This window comes from Hoplias malabaricus, chromosome 3 (assembly GCF_029633855.1).
Source record: "Hoplias malabaricus isolate fHopMal1 chromosome 3, fHopMal1.hap1, whole genome shotgun sequence".
Taxonomy (NCBI): Eukaryota; Metazoa; Chordata; class Actinopteri; order Characiformes; family Erythrinidae; genus Hoplias; species Hoplias malabaricus.
Genome location: NC_089802.1, coordinates 62,255,701 through 62,279,858, shown reverse-complemented (window position 1 = coordinate 62,279,858; position 24,158 = coordinate 62,255,701). Strand labels below are relative to the sequence as shown.

At 37.4% G+C, this 24,158-nt stretch overlaps 1 protein-coding gene across 1 annotated transcript; it reads left to right on the top strand.

The window, feature by feature from the left end:
• ephx4 (epoxide hydrolase 4) lies at window positions 1-23,432 on the top strand. The gene is made up of 7 exons (XM_066664756.1): window positions 1-407; window positions 1,947-2,032; window positions 7,039-7,196; window positions 15,417-15,545; window positions 16,755-16,858; window positions 17,892-18,040; window positions 20,477-23,432. Exons 1-7 carry the CDS (start codon window positions 177-179, stop codon window positions 20,715-20,717), a joined length of 1,098 nt encoding a protein of 365 aa, XP_066520853.1. The 5' UTR covers window positions 1-176; the 3' UTR covers window positions 20,718-23,432.
• The last annotated feature ends 726 nt before the right edge of the window (window positions 23,433-24,158 follow it).

Genomic DNA, 24,158 nt, shown 5'->3' with positions numbered 1-24,158 from the left:
GTTGAACAGAGAGGGGAGACAGCTCCTCCGTCAAAGAGCAGTAGGACTGCCATGTAGACTAGACTTGGTCACGACTCTCTCTGAAACTACCCAACAATAACAGAACGGACGCTGCAGAGTGTGGAGGTAACGGCTGCGTGTTGGGCTCGTGCGGGGATGGTACGGGTGTGATAAAGATGGCGAGGCCGCTGCTGCTCTGTGTTTGGCTGGCTCTGAGGCTCAGACTCTTGGGTTATTGGTGTTTGGTTTACGGCTACAGCGCCCTGTGTGCGGTCACCGCGGCGCTCAGACTGAGCTGGAACACCCTCCTGAGACCCTCCAGCACCTTCCGGTGGTTCGCCCGAGACACGCCGCCTCCGTGCCTCAGCGACACGTCCTTGGGAACGCACTGCTACGTCAGGATCAAGGTAATAACGTTGTAACGGCGACGGACTTGTGGCGCTCCTCCCGCGCATTTCTAGAACCTCCGCAGGTGCAGTTTCAGGAAAATGGCTTCAGTTTGTTTGAGTATAACGCAGCACTAAATAATTCCCTTATTATTGTTGTGTGGTCTTCCTCCCTGCAGCGTGTAGACACACACCGGATAAAGTGAACTGGACTCGAGTCATGTACGTTGTTGTTGCCTATATAAAATATAACACCACATTTCTGTCAGTTTACTCACTTTCGACCATCACTGTAAAGGCGATATTTAAATATTCAAGCGAAGAGCACAGACACAGTCATTGCCCTATTCACACAGCCCAATTCCTTTTACTACTTGTCTTTTGTCATTATTAGTCTTTTTATTAGTCTGCATTCTGACTCTATGTTTATAGTTGTTTACCACAACTTGCATCATTTGAACATTTAACATCCAGGAGACAGATATTTCTTCTGCTCTCATTCTCCATGTAATCTCTGCTTTCTATAAAGGTGCACTTATATTGTAGTTCTGCTTACAGACTGCAATCCATCTGTTGCTCTGCATACGTTGTTTCACTCTGTTCTTCATTGGGAAGCCTGTGTTGGATAATTCTCAGCACTGCAGTGAGACTGACATGGTGAAGGTTTGTTAGGGTGCATTGCTTTCATACAAGTGGATCTGACACAGCAGCTGCTGGAGTTTTTAAATCAGTCAGTTTCAATGCTGAACTGGGAATAATCTACTGACCAAAAATATCCAGCCCATAATATACTGCTCAAGTGTCTTTCATGAATGCATTTTTAGGACAACTCGATGCGACTGTTTATCAGTATCCCCTCCCTTTTTTATGCATATAAGTCAGACAAGATCAAACAGATAGATTGATAGATACATAGATGGATGGGTAGATTACTTTAATGATCCCAGAAGGAAAATCAAGTGTAAGAGCAGTGCAGCAAAATATTTACAAGAGCACAGAAGCCAACATCATTAACATCATTACAGCTGTATAAATGAGGCAGCATTTAAATAAATACAAGGCTGCAAAGAAACTAGCCACAATAATGCAAATATGCTACGAGTAAAAATAAAAACGTCAGAAATACTACAAAAAATACAACTTTTCAAATCAGATTGGTTCAGGTAACTATACAATAAAAGCCTGTTTTTATTAAAATCCATACCACATATATAGACCTGCTGAGCTGTCCTGTTTTAAAAGACTTCAGTTATTAAGAAAACACTGAAGTAAGGAAAGTGCAACTCAAGGTAGTTGATATCATATATAACATCAATGAAACTGCTATGAAATTTCCCATAAATGTCAATGGAAATATATGGCTTTGTTATTGCCTGTTTACAGGACTCCCTTACTTATTATTTTTTTATAGCTCTATTATAAAAAAGGCAGCAATGTGAATGTAAACTTATACCAGCGTGCACAGTAGCCCCTTTGGTGAATGGGGCTGGACAGTCAGTGGCATACACACTTCACTCACTGTGAATCCTAACCATGCTTTTTTTTTTCTTGTGGTTGCAGGAGTCTGGACTCAGATTTCATTATGTAGCTGCGGGCGAGAGGGGCAAGCCGCTTATGTTATTCCTGCATGGATTCCCTGAGTTCTGGTGAGACACTAAATAACAGTATCATAAACAGATTCACATTGTAGCTGTTAAATCTTGCATTAATGTCAAGAGATTTTATTGTAAGCAAGTTTTAAGCAGCTCTACTGGAACTCATTTCACGGAGTAAAGGGGCAGCAGTGTTTTTCAAAAAAGATGTCCGACAGCAGCTGTATAGTTATATGCTCTATTACTCAATCTCTTTTGTTTCAGCAGCACCAGCTGAAAATTTCTCTTCGTATATACGTTATTACGGTTGTTTATGAGACAAAGGGATGTTTCTTGTTACTCTGTAAGTCCTTTTAGCATGTTTCCTTGTGGAGCTGCTTCAGGTGGGGTTCCTTAAGATAACATTTTTACCTTGTGATTTGTTATGCACATTGTGGCCTAAAGTTTTTCAAGTCCCACTTTCCCAAAGGTAAATTAAATCAAGGGTACTGATTGGTTGTAATATATAAATAATATATATATATAAATAATTGTAAACTGTCTATTCAGTTACTACTTCAACTAAAATCAGATGTGTTATGTCACACCAGTTCTTCAGTATAGACAATAAATCATCAGGCACTAGGGGCTCTGAATCTGTTTTGTTATTAGAGAATCTTTACACTGTCAGATCTGTTTGGTGCCACCAATGTATCAGCTTACTTCATCACTGCTTCGTATTTTATCAAAACTAAACTCCGTCTCTGAGTAACTGCAGCCTGTTTCAGTGAGGGTTGCACAAAGGGAAGATGAATCTTGACGTAGTGCTACTGATAAGAGCCTTTTCTCTGTTAGCAGCTCCAGAGCATATGCATTTTATTGTTATAATACTGTATTATGGGAAATAGAGTAGATCTCTTGCTGTCAGAGGGCTGTCGGCTTTGGGAACCGTCAGAGTACCAGAGTGGAGCTTAGAGTGGGACAGTGCCTAATTAATGTGGCACCGGCACCGTTCTGCTTCACTGGCCAATCTCCTGCTCCAGAATACGGCAGGAACCTCAGGGTCAGGCTGCGGAGAGCTGGAGGACACATCTTACTCTCTCTCTCTCTCTCTCTTTCTCTCCCTCTCTCTCTCTCTCTCTACCTCTCTCCTGCTCTACTTTACTTCAGCACTTTCCAAAAGTACAGAGCAATGACTGCATCTGTCACTGAAGACGCACACTCTCTAAATGTTTCATCTGAAATTAATGATATTAATATGGATTTTGTTCTACTTGGTTCTACTTTGAAATGTCCTACACTAGATATTGGAATATTGCTATGAGAATGTCATTATTTTCAACTACATAAGCATCAGTGAAGTTTTCTAATCATTGGATGTTTAGTTCTGAATCACAAGTAGCTCTCCAGCAATCCCAGATGTATTGAATGGTGGTGCATCATAATTCCAGAGAACAGAGTGCCTGAGCTTCAAAGCCATTTATTCTTCTCACAGGGCGTGGTGAATTCAGCCTCATATCCATCTTCTTCTTGAAAGCATCCTACACTGTCAGAAACCTGCCACTGCTGTGGTACCCTCAATGATACATATTCTGTACATTTAGTTATGGAATGTATTTGTACCTTATTGTATAAACATTTTAAATTAGTTTTGGTATCAAACACCCTATTTCATCTCCAGGATTTATATTATGTTCTTTTATTTTATACTGTTCTCTAATGAAAGATTGCAATTGTTCACCTCTTCTTTTGGAGAAGAGAGTGTAATGTATCTTTAGGTAAAACAACTAGACTTTAACACCACTGTTGTACTGTTAAAGGTACATTTACACTGTTTGTACCTGTAGTAACAATGATATACCTGTACAGACCTTTTTTCTGAGAGTGTACACTATAGTATTACCCATATTTTCTGAGAAAAGAGTGGGTGAGCAGGTGTCTACTAAAATAAAATATGGCCATATAGTGTGTGAAACATGTACTGTACTTTGTAATCAGGCTTATTTATATTAAACATTTCATTTTAGTTATAAACCCTTAGATTTATACAAGATATGTGAAATATTGACAAGCTAAATGCAATTTTTCTGAAAATGTAATTTTCATGAAAAATCAGTTATGGTACACAAATTAAAACTAATATATACACCAAACTATGCATAGCGTGGCCTGAACAAACTTGGTGCGTATTGTACAGATCCACTATGTGTGTGTGTGCACTAGCCTGTTATGTTTCAGATCTCATCCATATTCTAGTACATTGGGCTATGGAGCTGTTGCCTCTGCTGAACCTGACTCATCAGAATTACAGTCAGGCTTCAGTCTTTCCCTGCTCAGCATCCTCTCTCTCTCTCTGAATCTGCACTCCGTAGTCTCTCTGCAGACAAAATCTTCAATTAGGATGCCCACCCCACACCCCGCGCTCCAGCCCTAGAGATGGGTGAGCTGATGCGAAAGAGCTCAATTTAAAGTATCTCAAACTAAGTTTAAAGGTGACCTTAAGAAGAGAATAAATGTTTGCATCAACATCCACAAAGGGGAACATATTCATATGTGATGGTGTGTTAGCTGAGTGTGAAATAAAAGCATATTCATTTTAGTTTATCTGGACAGTGACCTCAGGATGTGACCCACACCACAAGCAGGGCAGCTACTAAAAGCACTTAGTGTGAGGAAGCTCTGTATTCATACCACAGCTAATATTATATTCCTGTAGTAAACTGATATCAGTGCAAAACCGGGATAGCACTTTTATTTCAGTACATTTATCACTATCATACAGACTATCTATAAAGTTTTTCAGTGTGCTTGTGAAGATATTATTTTGTTTTTGGCCTTTCAACTTTCAGTTGAATTACTGGCCAGTCTCTTTGTCTTTATTTATTATTCATTGTTTCAAGGGCCCAATTAATTAAATAATTCATATAAAAAACCTGAACATCTTATGAAGAACCTATTTACATTTTCAAAACAAAATCTCTTTGAAATATCTGCATCCACATAATTAATAAAAATAACAGCATTTAAAAACACTTTTTATAAAATTCAGAAGATGTTTCCTCACTATTTGCTACTTCTCCAGTTTGTTTGCTGGAAACCATTCTAATGTGGTTACAGAGTCCTGGTGTCAGTAAACAAGTAAAAAACAATGAGGCTTGGTCAGACATGCTAGGCGTCCTCTCTCTCTTTCTCTCTGCTTATGGCAGAAAAAGCGTTAAGGGCATTGAAAATCCTAAAAAGAGATGAGGCTATTGATTTTGTTCTGCTCCCTAGGTGGGTAATATGGAGTTGTCTTTTTTGTTGTTTCAGTCTATTTAGGTAGGTACCCCACTCTAAGTTCAAATTACACTGCTAACTGCATGAAAGAAAAGACAGAAAGTGCTCCAAACCTATACGTATACACAGAGAGGAAGGTCGGGCGCTCCCTCCAGGGTGTGTTCCTGCCTTGCGCCCAGTGATTCCGGGTAGGCTCTGGACCCACTGCGACCCTGAACTGGATAAGTGCTTACAGATAATGAATGAATGTAACAGTGCATTCACAGATGTGCACAGAAGTTTTTCATGCCATGTGCACTAATGCACCCCCATAACATTATGGATGTTTGCATTTGAACTGCCCAACAATGATTTCAAAAGATTCATTAAAAAGTCATTCAGACTAATGACCACAGGACACTTTTCCACTTCTCCTCAGTCCATTTTAAATGAGCTCAGGCCCAGAGAAAAGGACTAGATTGTGGGAGTTCAAATGAGAACGCTGAGGCGAGGTTGATTTTTAACCAAAAATCCAGAGGAGGAAAACTTTATTAATCCTTGCCGTGAAAAGAACCATCTCTCTAACTGACCACTAGCAGACTCCCTACTCATCATGAACCTCAACCGAGTCCTCTATTCAGTCTGATGTCTAGGGTTAACGGAACGGTCTCCCTAACACAGCGTCTGTGTGTGAATATTGTTCATAAGCGTTCAGTAGTCCCTACAAGATCCTATTTACATGTGGTTTCTTTGCATGATTTTTAACTTTCATTTTTGGATGCTGCAACAAACTGTGTTCACAGACCTGTTGCCAACCAACCTAATATCGTTTTAGTAATATTACACAACTCATTCATTCATTTATTCATTATCTGTAACCGCTTATCCAATTCAGGGTCGCGGTGTGTCCAGAGCCTACCTGGAATCATTGGGCACAAGGCGGGAATACACCCTGGAGGGGGCGCCAGTCCTTCACAGGGCAACACACACACACACACACATTTATTACACAACTAAAAATATTTTAAAAATGCATATATTTTTCAAAGATCAAGAAAAAAATTGTCAGTTTCAACTTTTAAAATGTCTTCTTTGATGTGTTTTCAGTTAAATATAAAGTGTGAATGATTTGCACATTATTGCATTCTATTTTAATTAATGTTTTACACAGAATCCCAACTTTATTTTTTTAAACGGTGCTTGTACAATATGAATAAAATATTGCATTTCGTTTGTTCTGTTAAGCCATTGATGTGACTTGATTAAGTAATTCCCTTTACAATTTAGACCACATTTTGTTTGGTTATGTGCTTTCATTCATGATAATATAGGAACAGTTGTGTAGAACATCTGGTCACGATGCTTAAAATAATATATTTTGTGATTATTTAGAGGGCTCATTTAAATATTCCAGCCTTGTGATTTCAGCCTTGAAAATACTGATATTCCTTTCTTGCCTTAAAGTAAATAGTCACAAAGCTGGCTTTATCCATAGTACTATTTTAACATGTAAACATTTGAATCTTTATCACTGTTGCAAAAGCCTGCATTGGCTTCACTGTGTGGACTAAATTAGCCCTTTAGCCCCAAGTGTTTTAATGTGTGCTTATTGATCAGATAGATGGTTTCTATAAGAGTTTGAATGAATAAAGGCATTTGTGTCACACAGATTATTTTTGTCAAGTCTTAAACAATGTCACACAAACATTCCTTTTATTCACCAGTATTTGTTTTGAAATATGGTGAATGAATAAATTCACAATTTTAAATCTTTGTCCATCTTGTATTTCACTACTTCCTTGGATGATCGAACCCGCCCCCCTCAGGTTCTCTTGGAGACACCAGCTGAGGGAGTTTAAGAGCGAGTTCCGTGTGGTTGCTGTGGACATGAGGGGCTATGGGGAGTCTGACCTGCCCCCCTCCACTGAGAGCTACAGGCTGGACTACCTCGTCACTGACGTCAAGGACATTGTGGAGTATCTGGGTAAGCGCAGTGAGCTTTTCTTATCTCTTTCCCTCTCTCTCTCTCTCTCTCTCTCTCTCTCCTAATATTTTCATTTTAAATCCAAACGTTTTAAAGGAGCTGATAAAGACTATTGTGGCAGTAAATGGTAATTTACTGATAAGGAGTCCCCCATGCATTATGGCACTCTGTATTGCTCATATGACCTTGAACTCAGATATTAATAGAAGGTGAATATCAATAGCAAGCATCAATATTAATCTGGTTGCATCTGGCTAGTTGTCACAATCTGCTTATTAGAGAAGATTGTTCTGGGAAGTGCAGTTAAAACTAATTTGTCGTGATAATCCTTTAGTGTGTGAAATAATCAGCTGTTATTTTCAGTTTCAGCTCCTCTAACCGTTTATGTCCAGGGTCAGGGTTTTTTTGTGGCTGCTTATAAATATGGTTGCATTTATTAAAGTTATGAAAAACATTATCTAAAAGCCAGAAATTTGTTGATTTTGGTTTGTCACAAAATATAATCTTGAACAAGCATTCTCATGAAAAGAGTTACCATTGTGAGAACATTATTCAAATTCCAGACACACTGATTCAAATGTAAAAACTGAAAATAGCTGACAATATATAAAATCATTTCACATAAAAATACACTTATTAAATAATGATGTACAAAGTACTCATTGTCTGATTCAGTGATTGAGTGCCATGAATTTGATTACCCAGATAATTCATTAGCTTCAGGCATGAAATCATGCACCAGCCTAGCACTACATTATTTACATATACATATATTTACATAATACACAACCCTAGTACATGCAGATGATTTGTTAGTGAATCAATAAAAAGATAGGATTTCATGTTCATGAGCCAATGGTTGTATTCGTAGTCTGAGTTTGCTTTGAAATAATATAAGCGCTAGGACTGAGCAATGTGACATTAATACAGTATATTGTGGTTTTTGTAAAAAAAAAAACACTCTCCTCTTTACACATTAAGACTACTATTTCAATAACCACAAATGTTGTGTTTTTCTGACACTTGTGCCAGAAATTACTTTGACAATAGGGAAATGGCAAAACATTTTATTAAAGTCAAGCTACTGGTAACAGGTTCTTCTGTTGTTTTACAATATTCTTAATATGGAGCATGATTTTTTGTTTTAAAAACATATCAAACTTGTAGTAAATCTGCAATTATTTGATACCAGATTAATAATATACATTCCACTGGTGATAATTTGAACTCAATCTGGAAAAAACTATATGGTGCATAAAATAATAAAACCAAAATGGAGCTTGCTGTACAAAAGCATAAATTATTCTTGGAAAAATTTTAAAAGTCAAATGGAACAAGGATAAATGTCCGAATGGATTGTCAGTTAGATGTTAGGTGCTCAAGAGTCAATGTAGTTTCCATTTATCTTTGTGGAATATATAGATGAGACAAGGTCAAGTGGAGGTTTGACGATGGATCTCATTTATCACAGTAAACAGTAAAGTGTGTGTCTAACTGACCCTCAGTGTGTCATGACAGGCCATCAGTGACACATGTGATTAGGATTCATGGTGTTATCCTACTACTGGGTTTTTGCTCTTTGACATCTTAATAACTCACTCATAAAACGGTGGAAAGTTCCACCCTGACCTACAGCAGTCATTTCATTTATCATCACTCTAACATTGGCATGAAGATACCATATACTGCACACACATCTTTACTGTTTGGTAATGTGTGGAGAATGTGATGCAATATCAGTTCTATCACTGTCATTCAACACTGGTGTCCAGCTATACCTTATATGGACTGGTATATCTCCAGATTTCCTGAATCATTTAGTAATATTAAATGCAATATTTGAAAATTCTCTCATGACATTTGGCATAAAGAGATGGGCAACAACCTATATCTGCTTGCAAAGACTAAGCCTTGTTTATAAAGTGTTGCTTCAGAATAGCATGGCATTAAATTTTCTATGAACTTTTCTCTAATTTTGCCTCTGTCCCAACTTTTAAGTGTACGTTGCAGGCATCAAATTTCAAATGTGTTTATATTCACATTCATCAATTAAATAAAGGTTCATTCTAATAACAGATTCTTGTTTTTATTGCATGTGACAATATGTCTCAACTTTTCTGGAATTGGGCTTTGTATAAAAGAAAAATTGTAAACTTTGTCTCATTTACTGTCTTTCACAGACACTAAAACAAATGTCTGGCTTTGGAACATAGTACAGCAGTACATTTATGAAATATTGCACCTTTTATGTACTGTTATGATATGTTCATTTTTGAATCGTTATACTAGTATAAAGTAAAGTATTAGTATAAGTAAAAATACTTATACTAATATTTTATTTTAAAAAATGTTTTTGCATTTGGTAAAACTTTGTATGGAGTCAATTTTGCATCAAAAGTTTTACAGAAGCAAAAAATAAATCAAGCAGAATTCCTAGAATCAAGAACAGAAAGTATATATTGTGAATGCAAAACAGAAAAAATATTAAAAGTATATATATATATATATATATATATTTTACCTTTTTACTCTTTGCAGTTATTTGATACTGATTTTTGTTTGTTTATTGCCAGCCTTTACTTTCATTTTTTTTCTTTTTTTGGATTTTTCTGAACAGGTGTTTTGCTTCTGGAATCTCTCTTTCTGTTTCATTTTTTTGCTTCTGATTTCTGAAACAAATTTCACATGTGGGAGGGTCTTAGAGGAAGGCTTTCAAATTGAAGCTCCATTGGTCAATGATTTGGTGCTCTGAAACCACCTTTGGGAACTAGCCATGCCCACCTCACCACCTTTCAAATGTTGGCAGAAAAAAAGGCTGAATGAGCATTTTTCAGTACACAACAGCAAATAAACTGTAAAAGTTTTGCATTTAAAAAGTTGGTACAAATGTTATAATTAATTGCTAAATGACTTGTGGATGCTCATATTTCTTCATTACATCAGTGATTTCTTTCCATCCAACACACACACACACACACACCTTGTTAAAATAAAATAATATAATAGGCGGACGCAAATGCTATAATCCAGCAGATAAACATACTCAGACAAAGAGACCTACACAGGGATACTTACATAGAGAGACCTAGATAAGGATACACAGACAGACCTAGACAGAGACTTAGACAGATGATACCTAGACAGGGTAGCTGAGACAGAGATACTTAACAGACTAGAGAAAGGGGGAATAACCAACAGACTAGATAGAGGGAATTACTAAAGAGACTGAGGGGCAGGACCTAAAAGGAGGCACAATGAGAGGGTGGAGCCAAGGTGGAGACAAGGGAGACAGGAACAAAACAAAACAGAGAGTCATGTGCTTCTAAGTACATGACAAACAAAGGAAACAATGAGACACAGACAGAGCAGGAACACACCAGACAGGGCAATTCATGACAGTACTATATATTGTGTGTTAATAAATGCGTCCTTGTATAGTTTCGACAACACAGGAAATTGTGTAATCATTTATCTAGATGGTATAAAAACTACATTAAGCATGACCATGAATATTTAGCACACTTCACTGACATGAGCTTTTAAACTTCTAGTCAACTGAATGGCGAGACAACACTGACATAAGGAAGGAATATGAACATCTGCAATGCTACTATTTAGCAATTAATTATGTCTGTATCAACATTTTAATGCTGAAATTCAGTTTACCAAAGCACTCCTGAAGTTATTAAAAAGGCCTTAACCTACACTTTATTTAAATACTTGTGTACCAATGGTGTTTTATGGGAATTATGTGCTTTTGAACAGTTTTTCTAGGACTATATGTGAACTCAGCAACCATCCACAGCCTGACACAACTGAACGACTAACGGCTGTGACAGAACTCGGGCGAAGCAATGGAAAACTTTAGTTCCTGTGGGAATGCTCATTCTGCCATGTTTGAAAAGGCTTGATAGCTGGTGATGTGGGCATGGCTAGGAGGTGGTTTCAGAGCACCAAATCATTGACTAATGGAGATTTAAGTTGAACGCCTTCCTCTGAGGTCCTCCCACATGTGAAATTTGTTTCAGAAACCAGAAGCATAAAGTAGTTCTGAGTAGTTTATGTTATTTACAGCTTAGTTTTATAATAATGTTGTTTTATCATATAACTATTTTTAATTATGATCTACTGCTTAGAAATAGGGCGGCACGGTGGCGCAGCAGGTAGTGTCGCAGTCACACAGCTCCAGGGGCCTGGAGGTTGTGGGTTCGATTCCCGCTCCGGGTGACTGTCTGTGAGGAGTTGGTGTGTTCTCCCTGTGTCCACGTGGGTTTCCTCCGGGTGCTCTGGTTTCCTCCCACACGTTGCAGGTGGATTGGCGACTCAAAAGTGTGTGTGTGTGTGTGTGTGTGTGTGTGTGTCTGTGTTGCCCTGTGAAGGACTGGCGCCCCCTCCAGGGTATGTTCCCTGGTGTGGACCCACTACAACCCTGAATTGGATAAGCAGTTACAGATAATGAATGAATGCTTAGAAATAGAGCTGGACGATATGGCCAAAATTTATATCACAATATATTTCTTAGTTTCTGTCAATATGATATAATTCTGATATCAATATTAACAATAAAAAAAAAGCTACAGAAAATCCACCAAGAACTTAAAACCACCTGACATCACCATCATACAACAACCTCCTGGCTTTGTCAATGTTAATATTTTAAACTAACTTTAAAATTGAGTGCAATGAACTGGCAGCACCCTGTAATGAACGTTAGTCACTGACAGATGTTGTAAATAACATATATTGAAATGTTGAAAATAATAAAATCAAATAAAAATCACATATTGTTATTGAAACATTTTATATTGTCATATATACTGATATTTAATTAATGTCCAACCCTACTTAGAAATCTCTAAAATGAAACATTTTACTTAAACCAGTTCATGAAATGCATTTAAGTCTGAGACTCATAAACATATTGAAACCATGTAGCATTGAAAGATTATGGACAATGTCTATAACAATGAACATCAGTCATCAGTTAACCTGACAAGTCTGAAAGCTAGACTGGGATATTGAAATATATCATGTAGTTATTTTGCACAGCCAGAAACCAGAAGCCATTCTGTTGTTATTTCTTGCTAATTTTATTAATGTTCACCAGTGTGTACCAGTCACAGCCCTGGAGTCCCCTGCTGTGCACAGTTTACTGATTTTCATGCTCTAATGCAATTAATGCATTTAATGAAGGGCATTATAATTAGCTGATGAGCTGAATCAGGTGCATAAGCAGGGGAAGCACTAAACTGTTAAATTCTTTTGTTTGGTGTCACTGCAGGGCACAGCCTGGCAAACCATGTTAGATTAGTGAGAATACACATGTATTATTTGCTAATAATAATGATGTAAATAGAAGAACATAATTTATATAACATTATTTATTGAATAAAAGGTGTTATGGAAAAATAAGAAAATTATTCATTATAGCTGCCTTGAAACTCACTCATTAACTCACATATATATAAACTCAGTAATGCATTGTTAACCTTAAATCCTCCACTACGTGACACCTCAAAGGACTGCTTTTAAGTTCTTTGCAACAAAAATCACTGTGTTGTTGTTTTTATTTAATTTCTGAAGCTAAGAACTGTTTATGTTTTCTGTATTCTATTGCTTTTCTTTATGCTTTGTTCCTTCCTTTTCCCTTGCCCTACCCTGGTCATGTGTTGTACCTGGGTGCCATGGATATTGATTGTAGATCACAGGTGTTCCTTCCTGCCTTGTATATTTGAGCTCTTTGTCTCTGTCTTGTCTTTTCCCTGTATTGTGTTTGTTATTGCGGTCATAGTTATTGTGTAACCTTTCATCTTATTCCAGGTTTCAGTTTTTGCTCAGCATTTCTTATTTACTTCTAGTTGTGTGTCTTTTTCATTTTTGTCCTGAACTCATGCTTGTATCCTACCTTCTTGCCCACTGCCATATTATAACTTAACATAAACAAAACCATGCAGTTCTCACATTTTCAATGTCAGCTTTCTGTTTGATTGATCTGTTTTGTAGGTGATATTTACTCAACTAATTTGTTTAATACATTCGAAAGTACATTATGGCCTGTTAATATTACTAAAGGGGGTTAAGTGCTGAAGGGAGTGGACTGGATGTTACTAAATGGGACCATGACGAGGACAAATCCTCGTGATATGTCTTACAGCTGCTGTTCAAATTTGACATCACTTCCGGTGCCATCATTCTGAGTCTGGAGAACATGTGCGTGATATTTTGAAAGTGTGTGAGACCTATTTTGCCTCAGTGATTTTAATTCGCTTTATAACTGCACTGATTCTCTCACGTGTGTAGAGACATATATGTTCTGTACGTGTAGCATCAAGACCAATCACTTGGCACTGCAATATACATTTTTTTGTTATTTTATTATTATACATTTTTATATTTAAAATAGCACAGAATCAAGCCATGTAGCAGCAGTACTAAGCAAATAAGTTTATAATATTTAGATGCAGATAGACTATAAAAACATCTGTCATTTTGTTCTGTGGAATGATACTTAAAAGGAACACTGTCCTTTAAGGAACCCAAGATATTTGCTCTAGCAATACATTGAGGTAGAAAATACATACAGAAGGAAAATTTCTTAAAAATAAGACAAAACACAGATATAAACTTCTCTGAATTAATAATAATAATAAAAACACTCACAATCAAATGGCTTTAATGCTACCATTCATGGCAAGAACAGTAACGAGACAATAGACAATGATGGAAACAATAATGGCAAGATGGATCCAGGGAGCAGACGGAAGCTGTATCCCAAAACATAGGCGGCAGCTGAGCTGGGAGAGTCCTTTGGTGGATCTGTCCTCTAAAGACTCCTTAGTAGCTGCCAGGTTGAAAAATAAGTTGCATGACAGTATAATATTTTTATGGACTGGAAGGACAGGTCACATTTCGGCATGGGGTGAATGAGGCAGGGCATGTGCAATTATTAACAAAAACATTACAAAACACAGGTAAAAATAGACTCTCTACAGAAAGTTGAGACATTAACAACAGTGAACCATAATGAGACTACAAGAACAGAGCTCAGAACAAGACTTAAGGGAATGCACCTGTGAGCACTCTTACTTAACACCCGAAGCTCACTTGTGGCTAGGCTCCCTGGCTATGGGAGCGAGACACACAAGACAAAGATAATAAAACCACATATGTAACCAAAGAATAAAAAAAGTAAAACCAACACCACTTATGACTTAATGAAGAATACATTAGTTGATCCTATGAAGTTTCTTGGCTGTATTCAGTGCATCTGACCAAAACTAGCAGCCTGCCTCAACTACAGCATAAGCCTTACCTCATAGCGAGGATGACATGGGCCATCCATCTAAAATTTAAAATACCTTCATCTATTTGACCTTGCCATTTTCTCTCAAGAGAATCCTCAGTGCCATTTTATAGGATGTTACCTTACATTATTATCTCTAGTCAAATGTTCCAGATAAGCCCTCAGAGGAGCAAAATACAACATATTCACAGAACTTATTCTGATTTAACATTCTAAATCTGTCCCCCAAAAATGTAGAACAAAGCTGTTTAATCCATAGCTGTAAGCTACTTTAAGATCCAGTAGACAGTTCTTAATTTGCTGTGTTTGAGTTTGTGAACTTCTCCGTTTGTTATATTAGAAAACTCTATGAAGCTAATGATACAGCTTCAGCACTGCTAGCTTTCTAATTAGCAGGCTAGAGGCTACATGGCTAACAACAACAACAAAAGCCAAAACACCATGGATCAAAAACTCAAAGAAAAATCTGTTAATCAAGCCTGTATGTTTGTTTTGTTCAACCTATTCAACAAAAGCCTGGCTAACTGTTTATCAAATATCAAACTGAATTGCATACATCTATTACTATTACTACAATATCATAATATTGCATTCATCAGTAAAGGCAGCCTGGGACTATTTTAAGTAGTAGTAGTAAAAATACAGCTTAATGTCACATGATTCCATATGATTATCCATTTTGTGGTCAGTGGTGAAGGGTAGTAAATGAAGCACTCACAATGGTGTATGGTCTTAATGCAGTAGATTGAAAAATCAAGTGTGTATGTCTGGGTTCGATAAAGTATTTCGATTTATACACTGATAGGCTAGTGAAAATACATAGGTCCATGTGCAAAATGGATCCAAGCAATGTACTGTCAAATATTGCTACAACAAGATAGCATGTTCATTGCTTCTCTGAATCTCTCTCTCTCCAGGATACAACAGATGTTTTCTTGTTGGTCACGACTGGGGAGGGACCATTGCATGGCTCTTCGCCATTCACTACCCTGAGATGGTGGCAAAGCTTGTAGTGCTGAACAGCCCTCACCCTTCTGTATTTGTCGGTAAGTTCTCTTCTCTACTCTCTCTCTCTCTCTCTGTCTCTCTCTCTCTCTCTCTCTCAGATTTTCTCCATAAAATCACCTGCCTTCCACGCAGAAGGCTGTGGGTTTAAAAGAGATCATGCTTGGAATCAGACGTTGCAAAGTCTTTGCTAGAATATTTCATTTATAGTTCTCAAAAAATACATTGGCATTCATTTTAGCTTGTGTAGTATATTAGGCACTTTTACCCGCCATACAGCAGATTGGAGTTTGATTCATAGTCTGAGCCAATGCACCACACTATACCAGTAAAAGTCCTTATTTAGGACGTTTAACATTATATTTTCCTCTATCTATAAAATTATTTGACTGTAGATAGCTCTGGTTCATGATGTCTGTAAAATGCAATAAATGTCAATGTAAGATTGCCTGACATATGAAGTTAATTGTAGTAGTGAATAGAAAAATCTGAAAATTTTGGGGACATCTATTAAACGAACGCTGAAAAGTTAATTAATTTCAGGCTTATCCACAGAGGTTATATTACCCCTCTTTAATGCTATCAAACGAGAAATACTGAGGTACTGCCTTTTATGTAATAATAAATCAGTTGGAAAAATATTGCTCAGGTTTTGGAATTATCCAGCTATCTGTAAACCCTGGTCTAGAGCAGACTCAGGTCTGTCTGATGCACTGCATCTCTGTATACATCACAGACTTAATAGGCTTGTTTTAATGCTGTTCTCCCATTTTTTTAATATATGGCAATAGATACTGATTTTAATTAGTGTCATATTTTCCTGTTAGGATTTCATACAGTGATTGGAACCTCAAAAGTGATGTCTTGTTTGTGGTTACTTAACAACTTGACAGTTTGCACACAATTAATTATTTATTTAATGATTGAATGAAAGAAGAGCATCATGCAGAATGCAGTATCATTAATGAATACTGAGAGTGAAGCTGTTTCAGGGTGGCGTCCTCCATCTGGCTGCTGTTCTTGTGCCTGGAGGAGGAGGCGATGAAGTAGGTGGTAATTACAGGAACACTTCAGTTGCAGATGAGAAAGATATTGTAGTCCACTTACAGTGTCACTTTAGAAGTAAAATGCACACCGCAATTTGCGAGAGTGCAGTGTTCATTTGTTTTATCGTTTGTGTTCTTTTAGCTGCTGGTATCTGTCCCTTCTCTTCTCTTCTTTTTCTCCTCTTCTCTTCTCTTCTTCTCCAGATTATGCTCTTCGTCATCCCAGTCAGATGCTCAAGTCCAGTTACTTCTTTTTCTTCCAGCTACCACGCTTCCCAGAGCTTATGCTTTCTATCAATGACTTTAAGGTGAATATGGCTTTATGTCTCTGTGTTTCTGCCACTTCTTAAGTTTTATTTAGGTTAATTGTAATGGTAACAAGTCAGTAAAGCTCTGTACATATAGAGACCAATCAGCACTATCTGTAAAAAGCCTTGTACTTTTGTAACAAGCTAGCATTTAAACTTTATCAAAACTTTAACAAATTCACCAATACAAACAGTTCCGAAATGACTAAAAAATTCAATCTTTTTGAATGAGCTTAAATTGAGAGCTAGGACGGTTTTTCTTCCTTTTCTTGTAAAGTTTTGGAGATGAAGGTTTTGATCTGACAGGAAGGAAATATTTGGATATTTTTATGGGTTTGTGAGTAATGCAGTCAGCTGCAGTTTGTCCAGGCAGGTGCTGACACCAGTTTATTAGCTGACAGCCGAGCAGCTCCAGGTGTCTAATGTGAGCAAAAACAGCGGCACAGCCGAGAGCACTGATGGCTGGTGCTGCAGCGAAGTCAGCCGTGACTAGGCTGAGGTTTGGTGAGGGGATGGGTAAACAGAGTTAATATTGGTCTCTCCCAGTACAGTACTGGGATACTATACTGTACCTAGTACCTATATTGGTATAGGGATGTATTTTGTTTTATCGGTATTAATATCAGTCAGGCATTAATAATATAATCACAGGAACGTTTTTAAGAAGTCTGAGTGTGCCTGTCAGATATTTTATGATTATAAAGTAGAACAAAGAATGAAAATCCTAGTGCAAGTATCTTGAAATGTGTATCTCTACGTTCATTTCCATATTTTTGTTTATTTGATTGCAGGTTTAAATCTTTTGGAGGACTTTGTTTAAACAGGTTATTTTAATTGTAGATTTTTTTTTAAACTTTCTTTATTTTTACTCAGCTTCTTCATATAAAATATGAAAAGAGACAAGTTTATTAGGTCTCACCTTCAAACAGGTCTTAATAATAAAATATATATATATTTTATATATAATTATATACATTAATAATAATTATTATAATACTGATATGATCATATTTTTTATGAACCGGATTTCCAGGCCCTGAAGAGTTTGTTCACCAGCCGGAGCACAGGGATTGGACCCAAGGGCCGCTGGCTGACCACAGAGGAGCTGGAGGCTTATCTTTATGCCCTGTCTCAACCCGGAGCCCTCACCGCCGCACTCAACTACTTCAGAAATGTCTTCAGGTGAAACCTTCACAGTGATGCTTGAATGTATTTGAATAGGGCTTTATTTACAGTGTGCTGGAGTCCTGAAACTAAATTTAAAGGGCATGCTGCCCTCTAGCGTCAATAATGAGTTACTCATCAAAGAAGATGTGCTGTTCCTGTAGGTTCTGTCAAAGTTTGCAATGCATCAGAAATAACTTATATTCTGACATTTATCTGCACGTTTATATGAACATTTTGACTCTTTTTTATCATTATAAAAATGCTTGAATGTGCGTACACGTGTTGGAGCTAGAGATAGCTTACTCCAGTGACACAAGACGTATTGCTCACTTTCTTGGTTTAAATCACACAAACCACACCTTTAGGCCATACATTTTTTTACTGTATTCTTATAGTTTTTCAGAAATTACTTGCTTACCCGTTTACAGCGAAATAAGCCAACTCAGGGTCTGTCTTGTAGTCTGGGCTCTAAGCTGTCTTTATCTTTCAAATACATTGGCCATATTTACATTTGTATCTGTTCATGGAGCATTTTTGAAGAATTCCAAAGCTTTTTAGGCCCGTAAGGAACTCATGTAATCTCTGTTCACCTAGTCAGTTGTGTGTTATGCTGTGTTACTGTGATAATGTTTTTCATACCTGGCCACTCTGGTACTGGGGATTGAGCAGGGGTTGAACATGAACAGAGTTCCCGTCTGGAATGGACACTTCTCAAATAATTTTATTGTCGCTGTCAAAAAAAAAAAAAACAACAACATTTAATTTACATTTTAGTGTACATTTGAACACAGAAGCTGTCCTTCACATTGTATGAAAATGTCATGATGAATGGACTGATAGGAATGCTCCAGAATTACATGTCATAAAATCATTTTTACATGGACTTCCATTGGAAGTTAAGAAGAGTTTTTTTCCTTCTTTTATGAAGTTACTACTGTTTTTCTTGGGACAGCGATGATATACTGGCAGCAGAACTGGTCTCAGCGATGCCGGTGCTTCAATTTGCCATGTTTTCTTAACCCTGATGATTTTAAATATATTACAGATAGCTCTTTTAAATAGAAAACACAAAGCAGAAATATGATAAAACACTCCTCAAATTTCACCAAAATGCTACCTGAGAATAAATAAAGGTATAAGGCTGACAACCCTCTATCAGAGGAGAAGAAATTTTAGTTTAATTTACCATGGCTGTGCACTCAGCCTTGACACAGAGAAGCTGCCTTTTTAAAACTTTGTCATTTGAATTGAAGTTGAGACAGATATTTAGTGTTTTCTGAGGATTTGATCTCTGCAGTGGAGTTGCCAGCTCAGTTATAGATTTACAACATAATGGCACATTCAGGGAGAACTGAAGATAATTAGATTAGTTGTGATTATGACCTCTGGAGCAAGAGAGGCTCATTTGAGCAAGGAGATAGGTGCTAGTGAGCCTTGAAACGAGCACTGGTTTTATTTATTTTGAGCCTCAAAATAAAAGCAGATTTTACTGATTGTGAGTCTAGAAACAAGTGCTGGTTTTGTTCAAGGTGGGTCCTGTGTAATGCTCAGAATTACCGCCTGTAGATACTGTATGAAGAGAGAGTGAACAAGCTTTACCCATTTTACAACCACCCATTCTACATCAAGAGGAGAGCAAATACAGCAGCCATTTATTAGACTTAGGGAAGACCTTCATAAGAAATCATTTTACATTTATTATATGTTGTAGAATGTCCACAATGAGACTTTAGTACTTTATGTCGTATAATGTGCAGTGTGGATGTTGTGTACTGGTGCAGTTTGAGGCTGTGTGGTTAAAGTGCGAGTGCTGCATGCTTGGCTGGTCATCCATCTGCTCCTGATCCAGTGCTTGTTTATATCTCAGGGCAGGGGGGAGAGAGAGAAAGAGAGACAGCAAAAAGCATAAAGTGCATGTAAACAGCTTTTTCAATACAGCTAATAAGAGCTATGTTTTGTTTCTATTTTAATACACCAAAAAAATTGACCGAAATTAAAGGAACACTAGGTAGTATTAAAATTGCAGCTTCAACATCATCGTGATGCTTCACTGACCCAAGCTCAGCACTCAAGAAACTGTCTTGTTGTAATATTTGGAGGAGGTTAGGGAACCACCTCACACCCTCCTCTTCCTCATTATCAGGACTGTGCTGTAAACGTGAATTACACACTGCAACTGTAGGAGTCCATAAGCAAAAATACCAAAACATACATATAGTGATCCTTTAAGTTATTGCATTTCTCTCTTACGCGGTATACACTTCAAATAAAGGGGGCAGCTATGGCCTGGTGGATAGGGAACTGGGCTTGTAACTGGAAGGCCAGCAGGTCATGACTGAAGTGCCCTTGAGCAAGGCATGTGACTCTTAAGTCCTCTTGATTTTAGAAGAAATGTTGAATGAGCTTGTTAGAGGTTTGTTCACTGTTTGTTTCTGGGTTTTTTTCCCTCAGTTTCCTCCCCCTCAGTCATAGTGAAGTACTCTCACCAGTCCTACTGCTGTGGGGAGAGAGAGATGCTTTTCTGGAGCAGGACATGGCAGAGGCCTGCCGCCTTTACATTCGAAACCATTTCCGCCTGAACATCATTTCCGGAGCCAGCCACTGGCTGCAGCAGGACCAGCCCGACATCGTCAACACACTCATATGGACTTTCCTCAAGGAGGGAGAGGGACGCAAAAACTACAGAAACTGACTTTCTAAAGGGGTCCATCAGACTGTTGGGGGACCGGGGATATGCCTGTGGAAAAAAACAAAAAAACAAAAAACAAATAAAAAAAACAACAACAACAACAACCACAATAACCGCCACAGCAACAACAAAATCCAAAACAATACAAACATCAACAAACAGTGGGGTATTTCACAAAGGTTTCTCGGTTAGTGAGATAACGTGAGCCAAAACTCAAGCATGTCAAGTGTAAGGGTGGTTGATATGGCAACAAAATTACATTGCGAGGCCTGTCATTTTTATATGTCATATTTTTAAGAGGGTTTTGAAAAATTTGAAATGAACAGAATGCACCAGCAAACAGCAATGCCATATTAAAAATGTCTGTGAAAAACGTAGAATATTTTATTGTTTAGTACACATGATGCTGCAAAGCTGGGAGGAAGAAAGCTAGTACATATTCTGCCACGCATTTTATGAACGGTAGCTAACACAGCTCAACACACTCGGAGGAGAAGGTTAACTCTGTTAACTGTTATATCTATTATAAGTGTTAAGTAAGTTAATGTTTATTTATAAAGTACCATTACAACCGAAAGGCTGTTTGCATATACATAAATAATAAAAAAAAGAGTAAACCACAACATATAGACAGATAAATTACAATCACAGGCATCCATAGATTTAACATGTAAAAATCACTTTTTAGTATTTTTAACAAAGGGACCAGGTCTAATGTTGGAAATGGAGGTCACTCTGAAGCTGAGACCATTGAACTTTCCAATGCACATGATCTGTCAGCCTCAGAGATCAGGAATTAGAATGTGGATGGAGTAACACTTGTGATGTAGTGGTGGGTGGGGCATTCATACCAATTCAAACCGACTCTTTAGTGAAGTAAAAAGAACCTTGACCTAGATCCGGTAAAATACTTGGAATGGGTGAAGGGAGGCAAAGATTGGGGGATTATTATTCGTCTTCTTAGTGCCCATGCTTTGGTTATTATCATGCTTGACTGATGGGGAGAGCAAGAGCCATCCAGCCGTCTCAGATAGAGCGATGTCAAACTGGGTCCCCAGACTGGTGAGGCATCACCAGGGATCAAACTCAAAGTCTAAGGTTAATAGGGCCAGCATTTAGACAGTTTCTGTATTCTGGAAATTAAGTACATTTTTTAAAAACGTAAATAAATACAAAAATCTAAACTTTGGAATTAACTATGTACAGGCTATATCTGTATTTTTATGATACATTCTGTTTTTCATTTTATGATGAGACCCACAATAAAGTCAGAAAGGCATATCACAACATGAATGATCACCAATGATGATATAACATCATACTGCCCAACAATTTGTCCAACTAGAGCAGGTCTAAGGGACCTCTCGTCAAAAAAGAGCAGAGTTAACTACCTTTTCCAGTAAGACAACCTCAACTTTTGGTCACTCCACTCAGAAGTCATCCAGTTTACTGAGAATTCCTGAAACCCTGCTTTGCAAAACGCCAGGCTTGTTAAACTTTCACGTTTTAGATATTTGATAACACAAGTACAAAGCATAGACAAGAACAGAAGCACATTCGAATAGGAGATGCTAAATAGAGAGTAGCGCAATGCTAAATTTTTCTCCAGTTTGCACATGACATTCGCCTTAAAAATGTCTGTACATTTGTAAAATTTGTAAGTATGTGGCAAAATCTTGTGAGTGAGTTGTATTGTGTGGTGCCTTTTGACTTGAAGTTGTACCATTTTGCGACATATAAAGATGTGCCATGTCTGTGAAAATCAAGCTGTGGGGTCGCTACGTTTTAAACTTGACAAATCTACTGGGACTAGAATCCCTCTATTTTTCTTTCAGGTAGTGTTGTCTTAATGGATAAATATTAAAAATATAGTTCCTTTCCTTTTTTTGTTTTTGTATTTTTTGACAATACTTGGCACAGAATGTCATTATTTCAATCCTCCTGTAAGATAAAAATGAAAGTGCTGTTTAAATATTGTGCACTTTTTTGTATCTCTTCCTACACGCTGCATATAAGAGGTCACTAAACCAGCTCTGCGCCATTTTGGTTTTGTAAGCAAATAAACTATAGCCAAAATACTGCTTGGATTTGGCTTTCCATAAAAGAAGACTTTGCTAATAATATACTACAAGTTATTTGAATTATTTTGGACATTATTATGTATGTGTAATGTATTCATACACTGCTTCTAATTCAGAAGTATTCTGAAGTCTTAAGGTTCACCATGCCCAATGTCAGTTGACATCAAGAGTTTGGGCCCGTGAGCAGTGGAAATGTGTCCTCTGGAATGTTGCAGCTCTATCCGTTTGGGTTGAGTTGGTTTTGTGATCCAGAATTAATCATGACCTCCCTAATGCTGTTGTGGTGGAATGCAACCAAATGTTCTTCCCAGAAAACTAGATGCTTTTACTGTGTCTTTTGGACAGTATGTTATTTCAGGTCTCGTAGAGTCAGCATAACTTTCTAAAGTGTCATACTGGAATGACCGCAGCATTCACATCATTCCGAATAGCACAGCACAGTTTGAAGTGCTCGGACAGCAAATTTTTTTTTTGTGCTGATCTGACCCTAAAATGTTGAGCCAGTACTGAAACAAATGTATAATCAAAGTTACACAGGGTCACAGAGCCTAAGCAGCCTCAGATACACTGCAAGAGTTGTACACATATAAATGTCCGATCCTTAATATCACTGTAAATAGAGCTTATTCCAAATAAATAAATATTTGGCTATTGTGTTCTGTCTGTTGAACAACCTTTTTATTTCTCATGAGGCTCAGTATAGACACAGTGTTTGAACTGTGCTGTTGGCCCTTAATGCTGCATGTTCTGTGGACCTTAAAGTCTCCCCCTAGTCATCAGATAAATCCATAAAACTCTTTTTTTTTCAGAATTTTTCAGAATTACATATTTAGAAGTTATTTCTTCATGCAGTACATGTAGATATAGGAATATGTGGTATATAGCTCTATACCTCACCTCTATATCCACCCACCTCTCATGCAGCTTGAAAACTGAAGCTTGATTATCACTGGAGGGATTCTTTAATATGCATACATTTCCTGGTGGAATTAAACTGTAGTTGTTTATTTCTTTATTAATATTAGGATTTAATGACAAAACACCATCAATGTTCATTGTCCATATTAGAAACCCACCCCACACCCATCACAGTAATAGAAAACATACCCATCTCATAATATGTATGTGTCTTTCTCTGAACAGCAAGACAGAAAGAAGAGACACGCACTAATGCAAATATGCCACTGTTTATAAAATTAAAGGTAGTGACCATTTATTAAAAAACCTCTATCCTTCATTTATCTTTCATTTTATTTTATTTCCCTCTGGGATCCACTAATTTGTAGGCCCAACAGAATAAGTCAATTTACATTACCATTATCCTTCAGAATCAATCAGGGTATTTATGTTCCTGTTTGGTTAA

Coding starts and splice junctions, on each gene's coding strand:
- ephx4 (XM_066664756.1), top strand. CDS start 177: ATGGCGAGGCCGCTGCTGCTCTGTGTTTGGCTGGCTCTGAGGCTCAGA. Junction 408..1,946: donor ACTGCTACGTCAGGATCAAG/GTAATAACGTTG, acceptor TTGTGGTTGCAG/GAGTCTGGACTCAGATTTCA. Junction 15,546..16,754: donor TCACCCTTCTGTATTTGTCG/GTAAGTTCTCTT, acceptor CTTCTTCTCCAG/ATTATGCTCTTCGTCATCCC.